The sequence below is a fragment of the Haemorhous mexicanus genome, chromosome 3 (genome assembly GCF_027477595.1).
Source record: "Haemorhous mexicanus isolate bHaeMex1 chromosome 3, bHaeMex1.pri, whole genome shotgun sequence".
In the NCBI taxonomy this organism is placed as follows: domain Eukaryota; kingdom Metazoa; phylum Chordata; class Aves; order Passeriformes; family Fringillidae; genus Haemorhous; species Haemorhous mexicanus.
Window position 1 is genome coordinate 4,447,961 of NC_082343.1, and position 14,642 is coordinate 4,462,602.

A 14,642-nucleotide genomic window follows, 5' to 3' on the forward strand; every position below is an offset into this window, starting at 1 on the left:
CCCTTCCTGTTTCCCCCCCAAGACCTTTAGTCACTTCCTGTCTCTAAATAAAAACTCCTTTCATTTGTTCTTAATTGATGATAGATACTCTTCCAAGTATTCTGATAAAATCAGCCAAATTATATATAGATTTTTCCTTCTTGTAGATGACTAAAAATCCCCCTAGTTAAATATGTCAGCACTATGTCTATACTCAGAATTTGACAAATTTTTAAAGGTACTTTGTTGCCTTAGGTTATATTATAAGGGAATTCTTAAAATCCATTTTCTTGTTTAACCAAGAGATGCAAAACATAGATTTGCTGGTGAAATTATAAAGACATTATTCAATCAAAGTATTTTATTTGCTATGCCTCCATTCTGCTGCTGCTGTAGCATCCCTTGTATCACTGTAAAAGGGGCTAACTTGAAAAGATAAATGGATAATTTATCAATGAACATCCAAAATCTTAGGGGCAAAGAATGGCATCTTAAGACGTCACAGTTTGTCAAGGGCTTATTCACCTGCTGGAAACATTTATCTCCATCAGAATTACAAAGTTGCCCTCACTGTATTTATAAAAATACTTTGCACATTTATTTTGGTAATTTCTGGTAGTGATAGGGACATTCCTGAAAAAAAAAATCTCATCTGGAATTTCCTGTGCCTGATGTGAGACGGGATTGGGTGCAGGAAAAGGCTGCTTGGAGGAGCAGGGGGCAGGGTGACAGCACAGCTTCTCCAGTGTTAGCTTTGGAAAGCAAGGGCTGGGTGAAGTGCATTCTTAGGAACTAAAATTCAGAGAAAATAACAATTTAAAGGGAAAAGTGGTAAGAGGATGTACCTTGGCCTTGAGAAAATTAGGACTGGAAGCTGGAAGGTCTCTTGTTATTTAGAAAAGGGGGTATCTTAGAATGGCCTTCCCAATACTAATAGCAGCAACAAATCTTTGGGTTCAGACTGTTCATGCAAAGAATACAGTATGTTTTCCTGAGGCAAGAGAGAACTCAGTGCTGGGACCCCTTGGAGCCCCTCCACTCCCTTGTTGCCATCCCATGTCTCAGACAGTGACTGAAGCTGGTGGTTGAAGCCCAGTTGGCAGCCAGAAGCTCTTCCCTCTGCAGTGTGAGGTGCAGCTGGCCCTCAGTCCCTCTGTGTGCTCAGGTGCACTGAACTGATCCCACCTGGGAGCTTCTCCTGCTCCAGGCTGTCAGGCACTGCTGAATGGGACAGCCCAGGGAACGTCCATCCCTGCATCCATTGCACCTTACGTGGCACAAGGGAAGTGCCAGGAGAGCTGCTTCTTTTCCTTAACTTCTCGTGTCTCACTGAACTGGCAGCTGCTTGCTCTGAGTGTTCCCATGAACTAATCTCTTTATACGGGAGAACAAATCATCTGTGGGTAAAAAACCCATCATAGTGTTGGACTGGTGTTAAATATAGAATTATAAGGCCTTTTGGTCTTATTGAGGCAGCTGTGTGGGTGGAAATTGCATCCAAATAGAAGCTATTTTAGTTAATTTAAGTGTTGCCCTAAGGGCTTTGGCCAATGTTCCATCTGAGCAGAAAGCTGGAGACCACACCAGAGTCTAACACGAGGCTGGTGCCAAGTTTTCTTCTGCTCTCCCTCTACTCTTTCCTTACCTCTTTCCATTCCTCTTTTTATCTCCCTTTCCTCTTTCCTTAAATTTCTTCTTCTCTTTTCCTTCCCTCTTTTCTTTATCTTATTCCTTTTTCCTTTCATTTTTCCTCTTTCCTTCCCTTTTCCTTTCATTTTTTCCTATTTCCTTCTGTTTTCCCTCTTTCCTTTTTCCTTTTCCCCCTTTCCTCCCTTTTTCTCCTTTCCTCTTTCCTTTCCTCCATTTTTCTCCTTTCCTCTTTCCTTTCCTTCCTTTTCCCTCTTCCCTTCCCTTTTCCCTTTCATTTTTCTTTTCCATTATTTCCCACAGAATTTGTACAATTAAAATTCATACTCCAAAGAGATGATGAGATCTGTTCATGGGGCTGCGTTACCCTAGCACGGGTGGTTAAACAGGTTTGCCTCTTCTGACAATGTCTCCTCTCTGTTTTTTTTCAGACACGGGAAGGTTTTTGCATCATGTTTTGGTTAAAACTTCCATTCCCATCGGAGGAAGGCGCTGGCTGACTCCACTTCCCGCCCCAGGGGGATGTGCCTGCGGTGATCGGCGCGATGCCCAAGGAACAGGATCGGGATCGGGACGGCGCCTCAGTCTTCCCCGACCCGCGGTGCGGCGGCGCCCGGGATGCCTCGGGATCCTTCGGTAACATCCAGGGTGAGAGAAGCCGGGCTAGGGCGGATCGGTGCCCTGTGCCATCCGTACCCGGGAGCCCAGCCATCTCCTTCTCTATCTGGAAATCGCTGAGGGTTTCTGGCCGCTGACTAAAACAACAAAAAAAGAGAGAATGACACTACTCCTGGCAGAGGAGAGCGGTGAATCACGCCACGCACTTCCAGGCTGTCTGTCACGGGGGGATGAAGGGGCCCCGGGCTGTGCCCCGTCTCCTTTGCCGCCCCACCCGCGTTCTCCACGCTGAACTTTACCCGACTTCTCAGCCCCTCTCCGCCGGCCCTTGGGTCCGCCCTTCGATGCATATTCATGACGGGACACGCCCGAGCCCGTCCATCATTGGCTGCTCCTCGCTCTCTCCCGCTCCCATTGGCTGGCATCGCCGCCGCTCCGGGCGCTGGGCGGGGCGGCCGCGCCCGCGCCTCCCGGGCGGTGACTCACAGGGCGTGGAGTGCGGGTCCCGCAGCGGCGGCGGCAGCGCAGCCCGCGCCTCCCCCCGCTCCCGCACTACTCATTGTTCCGCCCGCTCCAGGCACCATGGACGAGCTGGACCAGTCGCCCCTGGTCTCCTCCTCCTCCGGGCCAGCCCGGCCGCAGCAGCCACAGTTTAACTACCAGTTCGTGCTCGACGACGAGAAGGAGGAGGAGGAAGAGGAGGAAGAGGAAGACGAGGACGAAGACTTCGACGAGCAGCTGGAGGTGATGGAGAGGAAGCCTGCCGCGGCTCCCGCCGCAGCCCCGCAGGAGCGGCCGCCACAGCTGCTGGACCTCGGTGGCCCCACCGAGCCGCCCCGCCCCGCTGCTCCGGAGCCGCCGCAGCCCGACTGGAGCCCCCGGGGAGCTGTGTCCTCTTCCTCCTCTTCTGCCACGACGCCGTCCCCCGCGCAGGAGCAGGTCCCGGCCCCCGCCCGGCCCGCGCAGCCCCAGCCGCCCAAGCCCGAGCCTGCTGTTGTCCCCCGGAGCAGAGGGTCCTCCTCCGGCTCAGCTGGTGAGTGCTCCCGCCCCGGGCCCGGAGAGGGCGGCGGCCGGCCGGGGGAGCCTCCACCCGAGCCGCTCCGGTCCTCGAGCCCCGCTGCCCCGCCGGGAGGTTCCCTTTGTCTGCCGGCCCTCGGCCGCCTCCTGCGGCATCGCTCCCTCCCCTCAGCCGCGCTCGGGCGCGGCCCCGCTCCCCGCGGCTCCGCCGCAGCTCATGCTGGAGAAAGGGCTCCCCCTCCCCTTTCTTTCTTTTTTTCTTTTTTTTTTTTTTAATTATAATTTCTTCTTTTTCCCTCCTCCTCCCCTCTGTGTTATGCTAATGGCGGGAGGGGGAAGCGCCGCCCCGGCCGCCGCCTCGCACATGGGCCGCCCGGGGGCGAGGCCGCCGCTGCCGCCTGGCAACGGCCGCGTCGCGGCGGGAGCGGGGGGCGAGCCCGGGGTACCGGCCGAGGCCGGATACACCGGCCGTGTCCGGCATACCGGCTGAGCCCCGCGGGGACGGCCCAGCTCTGGGTACCGGCCGAGTCCCGAGGGACCGGCCGCGGCGTCCTCGCGGCTCCGGCAGCTTCTCCCGGCGCAGAGCCCTCCCCTCGCCGCATTGTCCCAGGCACGGTTCCCCCCAGGGCGGCCCAGCACTGCGGGTTTGGGCGTGGGAGCGCGGGGGAGGAGGGAAGCATAAGATACTTGTAATCTTACTCATGTTTAACACAGCGCCTGGAGGGAGGGGCGAGGCGAGGGACTGCGGAGCCGCCGGCCCTCCACCTGGCCAGCGCAGCCCTTCGGCCCGCAGCCTGCGTGGGGACGCCGCGCCCCGGCCGCGGACCGCAGGGCTGAGCCCCCGAGAGGGAACCGGTGACCCAGGGAGGAATGTGTAGTAGCACAAAGGGAGGCCAGGCTGCTCGCTGCTCTAGGTGTGGCAGTCCTGGAGAAGAATGTCAGCCTCGCGTCCTGGATGGCCGCGGCTTAGCCACGGCTGTCGCCTGGGGCTTCTCCAAGGCGTCGCCCCGTAATGTGGGGGTTCGCCGGAGCACAGGGCTGTGGAGCGGAGGGCGTGTCACCCCCCAACAATTGCTGGTGCTGCCCGATTGCCAGAGCCCTTCTCAGGTCTAATCCAGGAGCTGACCCGCATGACTAATGCCTTGCATGCGGATTGCGAGTGTGCTTTGGCTCCACTTCCCCTTAATTCAAAGTAAAAGAGCTGACTTGAGGCCACTAAAACAGTGAAAAGAAACGAATTTAAATGCCTTGAGATCGTCATGGTGTGTGCTTATCGTCATTGCTGTTGGGGTGTTGGTATGTTGTAAAGATGCAGGATTTCAATAATAACTAAACAGCACAGTATAAGGGGGCCATGATACTCAAGATCTAATTAAAAAAAAGCATTTGGAACAATAATTTTTTAAAAAGCCTGTTAAAACCTGAATTTAGTTTTTTTTTCAGGGGAAGTTTCACAATGCATTTTATTTGCATGTGTGATCGGACTTTATGGTTACTTGTGCTGTTGTCTTACACGAAGCCTACTTTGTTTTGTTCTTCTGGAAGCTCTCTATGTAGCAATATGCCAAGGAGATGAATTTTTTTTTTTTGTTTCCACCATTTGGAGGACAGATGATGACAAAAGCTTGCAACAGACTGAAGAGGAGGGATTCTATATGATCGATGAACAGAATTTTTTCTAGGCGTGTTCTCTGAGTGGAGCTCTGGATGGTTTAAACAGAACTGAATGGAAAAAATAGGATCTACCAAATCATGTTGCCTTAAAAAGGAGGGATGAAAGTGTGTTTTCTGGAAGTGATTTGTTTTGGTTTTTTTTTTTTCCTTTCTGACCCCTGAAGGATAAGGCAAAAAGAGCACAGTAATTCCTGAAATAGTTCTGTGTTAGAGACCTAACTGTGAGAATTGCGTAGTACAGCTAAGTGGCATCAAGGAGTTATTTTAATTTGTCAGTGATTATTAATTTAGGGCTCTGAAGTAAGGACTGGCATCTGGGGGAGGCCTGGTTTCCAAAGACAAGGTGTTGTAACACAATGCTCATCTAATGATGAGTTGAAATATTAGAAGCTCTGTACTTTAAACTCCTGGATGAGAGCAAATTATGTTGATACAAGCATTGCCAGGTTATCTCATGAGTACTTTGGCCTTCTCAGATGCAGGAGTACTTAGTTTCCATCATGTTAAATACCCATTTAAACATCAAATATTTGTTAGTTTTGCATTTAGCAGTGGGTGTTAAAACTGTCTGGGTCAAGATATTTGGCTTGGCTTCAAATGAGTTCACTCTCAGTCATGCTGGGAGACTTGCAAAATGGATTTGCTGCCTGCAACTGGTGGCGAGGTGGCCATGGCAGGGACAGCCACGTGGCCCTGTGGTTTGCTCTCTGCAGAGTTGTTGTTTCACTTACTTTGAGCTCTGCTGTTTGAATTTAAGGTCTAACTGAAGAATTACAATTCACTGTCTAGAAATTTTGAAAAAAAACCTCTTCATATTTGAAATCTAATGCTTTCATTTATGAGGATTTGAGGCAAATAACATTGAAATTGTGTTTCCAGGAGGAGGAGAGTATGGCCTGTAGCAGAGAATAGTAGGGCTTCTTTTTTCTGCAACAATTGGCCATGGTGCTGCCTTTTGGCAGTGGAACAATAGCAAAAATGTATTGCCTGCTTGATGGCCCATTGAAATGGATTTTATGTATATATGGAGGTGTTTTTTAAAAAGAAAACCTTTGTAATTGCTTTTAGTTACACACTTAATAGTATTCAGTATCATTGTGACATAATTATATATAATGCAAGTCTCTGACAGGGTAACAGCAGCCTACCTTCTGAAGAGCTAATATAAATATTTGCAGGAGGAGAAAACAAGCAGGAGCTCTGCAGTCAAACTTGGGTTCTCCTGAATGATTTCTGAGGTTTTTGTACTTGCTGTTTTGTGAGTAGCAGAAACTACAGTTTTGGCAAGATAACTGCTTAAATCTTTTGTTTACCTGAATTTACGTAGCGTGCAAAACAAAAGCCAAAGGTAGTTATACATGGTCAAAGTAATACCCCTTTTTTTTTGGCTAGCTGCCCAAAGTGAGAATAACCAGTTTACTATGATGAGTAGATACCACTTTGCTTCTTCAAGCCCTAGATTCTGCTGCAAAAGGAGGGTCATGCATCACTTTCCTAGAAGAGGCTGGTGTGTTTTGGAGTTAAGCTGCCCTTACCAGAAGCCTGTACATGAAATCCACCAGCCTGGCCCTAGGCCAGCATGCAGAGAGAATAAAGATGTTCCTTGTATGTCTGTTGCCTTCAGCTGACCTGGGTTAAATACATATGCAAACGTTGTGGAGGGCCAGTTCGTTAATTAGTCTAGCTTTTCCTTGTGATTATGTAGGATTTTTTCTTAAATTCATCCATGCTGAGGAGAGGTCTCAGGAAGGTTTGCCAGACAGTGTCAAGCAGAGGTCAGCAGAGCTGCCTGGAGCTGTCCCTGGCCAGGCTGAGCCCAGCCGCAGGAGGTGCTGAATAAATGCAGATCTATACTTGCTCTGCTCAGCCCAGTGAGTGAACCTTTTACCCTGCTCATCCTGCATTTGCATTTGATCCAAATTCTAAACCTGCATTTTGCTCCTCAGATTTCATTCTGTTGTGCTGCTGCGTCTGCATGGACTCCTTCAGAGGAGTTGTGTGCATTTTAAGCACAGGATGCAGCATGACTTGGAAAAAACCAGAGCTGTCACTGGTGACTTTCATTTGCACCCTTCATTTATTAAAATACGTACCCACTGATCTTCAGTGTTTCTCTGAGGTGCAAGACATTTTCTTTTCCCAAGTATAGTCAGCAAAGCTCCAAGGGAGGTGTTCATAACCTGGGTTATCTAACTTAGAATGTGATTTTTTGGAAAAAAAAATCTGTAGAGAGGAGAATAATCAGCAATTTGACTGGTATTGCAAACTTTCATTTTCATGTTCCCATCTTGGTGAGTTCAACAAAGGACCATTTTATTTATTCAGTTTTATTCAGTGTCATGTGCAGTGTCTAGCACCGGGGCCTGCTTCTGTAGCTGAGCTGGTGTAAGAGTTCCAGAAGCCAAAGATCCCTGACTTGGGGTAAGCAGAAGTGTGTGCAAGGATAGTCCTGCCAAGTTTAATGGTATGTTTGCCTTGTGTGTGTGTCCCTGGACTTGCTTTCCAGGATAAAACCACACAGCTTCCACCTACCCTGTAATGATGTAGCCCTCAGGGAAGTTTTGAATTGCACTGGGAGTTTTCCCCTTGGAGATGAAATCCTCCAAACCACAGTTTAGGAGACAGTGAAGAGCTGCTGTTTGTTTGCCTTCCTTCCCCTCCTCCCAGCCTGTACTTAAGGAAGCTTCCAGCATGGCCATGGAGTGACCACTGCCTTGTTGCATCACCACTGGTGGCCACAGAACCTCTTTCTTATCTCACAGATAACCACAAACAGCAGCACTTGTGGAAGCTGAAGGGAATGTTCAGGATTCCCAGTCAGAGGTTTTCTCAAAGTTTCTGGGAAAGCAGATGTTGTGTTCATTTTGCTTCCTCTTCCTCCAGTGCCCAGGATTTTGGAGAGCACTCAGTCCAAGAGCCTGGCTACTTAGAAGGAGGCATTTAGGCATCAGTCTTCTTAACCCTGGAGCCCAGTTCCTGTGCTGCTGGAATTCTGGGGGCTCTGGTGGTGGCCACACAGTTTATAGGGGATTTTGAGGCTTTGTCTGCCTGTTTCCATGTCCATTCTGCCACACCCAGCTGCTTGATGGCTCTCCTGTGATCCTGGCCTTTGTGAGCTGGGAAGGAACAAAGGGTGGTTAACCTTCAACTGGAGCACTTGGTGTGCTGGAGTTATATTTCTTCATAACTTGGTGTGCTGGAGTTCTATTTCTTTATTTTCTGTTAATATTTTGACAAAAGCTTCTTCTTTTTATTTGTGCTGGCAGGTTTCTATAGTAACTATGAAACTCAGATAGAAAAATTAGCAAAACATAGTTCAATCTGGAAATGTCCTTTGGGTTCTAGTTTGGAGACAAGGAAACAGTTCTTGGTCTTTTATTGGCTAGAAAATGGAAAGCAACTTGGAGCTTACAGGTAAATTATCTTAAGATATTCAGAAATGCTTATACATGAAGTAGGAGGAAAATTGTGTAACTCTCAAGCTGCTTTAGAAATGAAAGGGGGAAAAAAAGAGCTATTATTGCCAAGTAAAAATAGTGAACTGTGAGACCTCAGTAAAAAAGTAATGTTTTAATGCAGTTTTAAAAAGAAAATCTTTATTTATGATCTAAAATAGAAATTGCTCCTGTGTATGCTTTGGAAACACTGCATATTTTCTACTTATTCTGCAGCCTCAGTTTTTAGGGCAGCATAGGACAGCCAGAACTGAGATCCTGCTCTCCAGACAGATGACATGCTTGGTAGATGGCTTTTTTAATTGCTCTTTCCATCAATAAGAACTATTACAACAGCAGTAAAATAATGGCCTTATTAATATTCACAAGGTCTGAGAAAATCAAATTATCTCAGTAGAATGTTTTTTATCTTTCAAATGGAAAGAATCAATCTGCTGCCAACTGTAGCTGTCAAAATATGAAGATTTTAAGTTAAGTTATATTTTATGTTTTTAAATTACAGTTTTCCCCCATGATTTTAATGGGTTTGTTTCAATTTGTTGCTTTCTGATGAATAAAGAAAAAATGCTTTCAGTTTTATCTCCCTTCTCAATGTAGAAGTATTGGGAATACCAGTTTAACCTCCATGGTTTTGCTGGGAGACTTGCTTTGTGTCTGAGAAGATACTTCCAGCTTCTGCTGGCAGCTTTTTAATGAGCAGGGCAATCATGTCATCAGCTTCATCAACTAGGGAGAATATGTTAGTTAAGATGTCTTCAAATGAGACACAAGACTGAGATAAATATAAACTTTCCTGTTGCCAGTTAAAAATGTTCTCAGTCTGTCAAAATCCTCCTGCTTATCCAGTCAGCACTGGTTTGTGACAGTTTTCCTTGAACCCTGCTCTCCCCTCTTTTCTGACAGGAGAGAAAATTCCTTAATGCCTGTCTTTCTGTGTCCCCTGTGTGTGGCAGGGAAAGCAGTGCCAAGGAAAACAGACGAAAGAGCATGTGTGAGGCCTTGCAGAGCAGCTTGGAGCTCAGAACAGAAAGGAACAAGCGAGGAGAAAAATGTCACTGGTGGCAGAGAGGCTCCTTCTTTCGTGGGCTTCAGCCAGGTCTGCTGGGGCTGCCTTCAGTCTGCTCAGAGAGATGGATTTAAAGTCATTTAAACTCAAGGCTTCCTTCAAAGATCACACTGATAGACAAGAAAATTGGGGTTTCCTGTATGTTCTGTTTTAAATGATAAAAAAATGAAGTGGTTGGGTAAAACGTGTATTGACCAAAATCTATTGTAGTGCTGTTGGTACCTGATCCCCTTGGGAGTCAGGAGACATCAAGACTCTGAATCTTCACATTGCTTTTCCCCTTTAATTAAAAGATATTCTACAGATATTGATGGCTACACTGAGTCCATGTTCTTACTCCCTATATCTCATCCATCAGACATCTTATGTACCATTTTTTTATTTTGCAGACTGTAAGCTCTTGTGTCAGAGGCTTGTCACACAAGGTAATGTGTTGGGAAGAGATGCCAAAAGAAATCAGTAGCATCTCGTCTCTATTCTTTAAAGATTATTTTAGCTAATAAATACATTCTTCTGCAATGATAAGGTTGCTCATCTAAATACTGCTTAATTTGTTTAATTGTGGGGAAAGCAGGGAAAAATCCATCTGTACAAATCAGTGAAAGGGAATCTTATGATTGGTATAATCTCTAAAATTAAATTGGATAATGTCTGCATAATGATAGGATTTGCATGCCTCTTTAGACCTCCTGCCTTTGAATAAGTTCTGATGTAATTACTCTATTTTTCTGCTTTGTAGCACTGCCAGAACTCAAATTTTATTTTGTTATTTCAATTTATGGTTAAAGTGTCTGGGTCTTAAGGAAGAGTTACTTAGTTTTCAGAGGAATTATCTAGGGGTTTTTTTGGTTACAAATGTTGCCAAAGACTGAGTGCTTGGATTTAAAGCTGTGTCTAGCTGGACTCGTGTGTTTCCACTTGGCTAGATTGTTTCTTTCTGCTTCTTTTTAATCAAATACATTGAAACAGTATAAATTGGTGTCTGTAAATGCTGGAGCTGGGAATGCTCATGGTTTTGATGGTTCTGAATTAAGGTTTTGCTTTGCCATTAAACACATTTGATTTATGTATTAAATGTAGTTGTGATTGTGAAGTGGGCTGTGAACAGTTGGGGTTAATTGTGGCCACCTGACTTCAGTAAAGGGAGGCTTTGCCCACCACTTGATGCTAATTTGGGGAATAAAGCAGAATTTCTGTGGTTGGAGCTGGTACCTTGCAGGGGGAAGGTACAGCCAAGGTGTGTGGTATTGAGCTGTGCCATTTACTCCTCCCTGAGCTTTGGGAGGGGAACAGAACAGTTTTCTCTTTGTTCCTGGGAGGGTTTCATTTCCTCATGGTGAGCTCCTGTGGGTTGCTGGGCTGGGAAAGGTATGTGCATCCTGTTTCTGGGAATTCTGTGTGCTCTTGCTGTTAGAGGAGTGAAGAGTCTTTTTGTGAGAATTTTTTCTCTGTTTAGTTTTGTTAACAAAAGATGCTTGATAAAATCCTGTCCCTGCTGTGAGGGGGTGAGGGATGACACTCAGTGGATGAGGGACATTTAGCAGAAAGTGGCATTAGAGAACCACTCTCTGAAATGCTTTGGATCCTGTCTCTGGGGTTACTGATCAAAATGCTTGCAAGGGTGAGGTGAGAATGGTGGCTGTGTCTGAAGTATTTAATGGCCTTTTAGAAACATCGTGGTGGTGGGTTCTTAATTTGGCAGCCTGGGAATTGTAACAGAGGACGTTGTGACAGAGCCAGGATTAATGTCTCTTCCTCGTGTCCCTCTGATCGTGCTTTGGTTGGCACTTGGGTGTTGCAGGGGAGTGGAACTGCCTTTCTTTTCACTAAATAGCCAATCAAAAGGAGAAGAAATGCACACAGCTCACCTGTGTCCCGGTGCTTTACAGTCTCTGTGTTGCTGGGCAGCTTGCCTCAAGTGGAGCTATTTTAAAAGAGGAGAAGCTGTGAGATTGGACCATGTAAAACTGATATTGAAAAAAAAACTTGCATAAACCAAGTTTGATTATAGAGTTCTGCTTAGACAACAAGAAAATGTTATTTGCTGGAGACCTGTTTGCAGAAACAGACTATTTAAAATGCTCATTTGAACTTGTTTTCTTCATGCACTTCAAATAGTGCAGCCCAACTCTCCCTGCAGGTGATGCATGATTCCACTTTGCAGTAATTGCCTGAAATGACCTACAGCTGGGTTTGTTAATGATCAAAGGTCTTGGCTCCTTTTGTGATCCCAGCTGTGATGCTCTCAGGGTGTCCAAAATGGAGCTCCATTTTCCCCCTGAAATCTTCAACAACTCCCATCTTCTGTAGCAGCTTGCACATTTTGCTCCCAAGATTTCCAAATAGTTTCCTAAACTGGAAACTTCTCTTTAAAAACTTGGACCTCTAACTAAAAAGTGCCAAATGAGAAAAACTGATGATTTGCTGTGGCTCTGCAGCCCGATCTAATGATGTGAAAAGGTGCTATTAATAGTTAATGTTCTTCATCTTGAATGGTTTAAATATTTGGTGAAATCCCGTATTTAGAACAATCACATCATAACAGGAGATGATTTAAATGGAGTTTGTGTAGGCAGCTACTTTTCTCAGGAAATACTTGTGAAGTTGTATGCCCTTGTTTTGTACTGCAGTAGGAAATTAGGCATCCAAGAACTTGAAATCATTAACTTTAAATGGCCACGTGTGTTGCTAAAGAGCTTGAGATAGAAATGCTGCTGGGGCAGCCTCCACTGTGGGCACATGAGCAACTTGGTTTGCATTGAAGGAACAATTTCTCTTTCATATCTGCCCTGGAGGGGTTGCTGCAAAAGGAACTTTTACATGACTTGTGAGTCATGTCACAGATGCCATTCCTCAGAGTATTAATTTTCCCCTGTTTTCCTTTATTGTTAAATATTTATGTTAACAGGAGAGGCCTTTCACAATGTCCCACTGTGGGAGGTCTGTAAGGTAAAAGCAGTCCCTGGCCTGTTAGTTGGTGTCTTGCTCGTTTCCTAGGCTTGCAAAGGTGAAATGGATTCTTCAAGACTCCATTTTTGCTAATTTTGTTTTAAGACTAGCAGGCATTTTCCAGCAATCTAATCCAGGAAGTGGTTTTTAAGCTCTGAAGGCTGAAACTGCCACCTAGCAGCCTAATGCAGTCTCCTGCCAAAGCTAAACTGGGCATCAGGTGAGGTTTGCTCAGTGTTTCTGTGGGTTTTGTCTGGTTTAATGCTGAGCTCATACACAAAAATAAGGAGAGCAGCAGAACAATAAAGCCATGTTAGCACAGTTCTGCTGCTGCTGATTGGAAGGAGGCACGTGGGAGCAGAGGGAAGGGTCCTTCACTTACACACATCCAGTGAGGAGGGACAAGCTTTGTTCTGGCTCAGTTCTTATTTTCTCTGACTAGACTGAGGTTCTCTGCTTTCCTTTGGCAAGTATGTTTTTGGGGAAGAAAAAAGGCCATTTTCTCATAAATTGCTTTTCTTGGAATTGTCAGGTTACTTAGTTAATTTTAAACATTTTTCTCTGTTTCTCTGGAAATCTTTGCAGGTAACTTTCATAAGTTGTGTGAAAAATCTCCATTTATTTCTCTACTTTTTATCAGAGATTTTGGTATTTAAATTTTAAGTTTTATGCTGGTAATGTCAGCATCTTGTAACATCAGCAGTTAGTGGGAAATCAGCAAAAATTAAAATGAGGGTTTAAAATTACACATCTTTGTCACGCTGGTGTCAGGTTCTTTATTTTTAAACAACACTGAAATCTGATTCTCTTTGAAGGACATTATGTTTTAGCTGAAATCATAATGCAGTTTTAAAATATGAGCCTTCATGCTAATGAAAGAAGCAACAGGGCTATTTGTGGGTGATTTGTTTTTTGGGTTTGGGGTTTTTTAGGGAATATTTAATTTGCATAAATCCAAGAGAAAATTTACAGAATGTTTCTGGTCAAAAACAGGCATGCAGTCAGGCTGAGTCTCTAAAGTTCTCTTTAAGAGCCATCGATTGGAGTGCTTCAGTAACTCATAGAAAGTGGTACCACTCATAAATAAGAGGTCAGCCTTTATCTTGGCTGCAGTGCTGAAAGTACTTTACTTACTGGCATCATGATGAATTTTTGGCTGAAAGACTTTGGAGTAAGAAGTCTTTTCATGGAGATTGTGTTCATTTTGAGGTCTCGTTCTTCTGTGTTTCATTAAACAAAATCTGTCTTCTGATGGAAGTGTTAACTGAGCAGTTCATCTTACTGAAGGAGTTTTAGTTAGGATTTGTAAAAAGTTATTTGTTTTTAGTTATGATTTGTAAGAAGATAATTTAGATTTTTTTCTGTATATATTTGGGTGAAGATTTTGTAGTGAAACTCACTTTGTATGTCAGGTAAGGTGTTTTGAATATCTACTTTTGCTTGACAACATTGTTGCTCAGAGCTTGATGCGTTCAGAAGTTTTTTTTTACTTGGTTCTGTTGTGTTGTTGTTTGGGTTTTTTTTTTTTTTTTTTTTTGTCACCTAATTTCTGCCATTGAGATGCAAATAGGAGAAGCCACCCCTGGTGATGGATCCTAGAAGTGTCCTACTTACCCACAGAGCTGTGTTTCTGAGAGGTTTCTACCTCCACATGGGAGGTGGGGATGTTCCAGCAGTCACTGCTGGGAAAAATCCCTTTCACCATGTCACTTCAATTCCACTCTGCAGAGAGTCAGCACCGATGCTGATGGGGAGTTGTCCTACTCCATTTTCCCTGCTTGTCTGGAGGTGTTACACAGGGCCCACAAGGGCAGGAAAAAACCCTTGTATCTTTTTCCTTTCAGCAGGAAAAATGCCTTTCTGATGTGGGTGGAGGGAGAGTGGGTGGTTCTCCTTGGCTGGTTAGGAAACACTGCTTTTATGTAATCTCTTTTCACTCTCCAGCCATGTGTGGAAAATAAAGTTTGGGTGTGGACATAATATTCTTCCATTAAGAGAACCTGGGATTTTATGTGACTGTGTTGGGTAAATGCAAGCCACACCTCAGGAGGAGTTTTTGCCTCGTGCTGTCTTAAGGAAACACTGAAAAATGAGAGCACATGCTCTTAAACCCAGTGCCCTTCCCCAGAAACTGAAACATCTGTCTCTGGGGCTGGAAAGTGTTCAAAAGATTTTAAATGTGGAATTTTTGGTACAGATTGCAGCAGGCCTTTGGATAGGAAGGGAGCAGCACCTTT

General features: G+C 45.2%; 1 protein-coding gene across 3 annotated transcripts in view; it reads left to right on the forward strand.

Moving 5' to 3' along the window:
• Window positions 1–2,713: 2,713 nt before the first annotated feature.
• Window positions 2,714–14,642, forward strand: part of RTN4 (reticulon 4) — a 40,538-nt gene continuing 28,609 nt past the window's right edge. The window contains exons 1-2 of one of the 3 annotated variants that reach the window (XM_059840569.1): window positions 2,714–3,277; window positions 9,846–9,881. In XM_059840569.1, coding sequence (XP_059696552.1) covers window positions 2,827–3,277; window positions 9,846–9,881 — 487 coding nt within the window. In that variant the 5' untranslated portion in view covers window positions 2,714–2,826. The remainder of the gene's footprint in view (window positions 3,278–9,845; window positions 9,882–14,642) is intronic. The other 2 variants (XM_059840565.1, XM_059840566.1) reach the window with 2 other exon arrangements.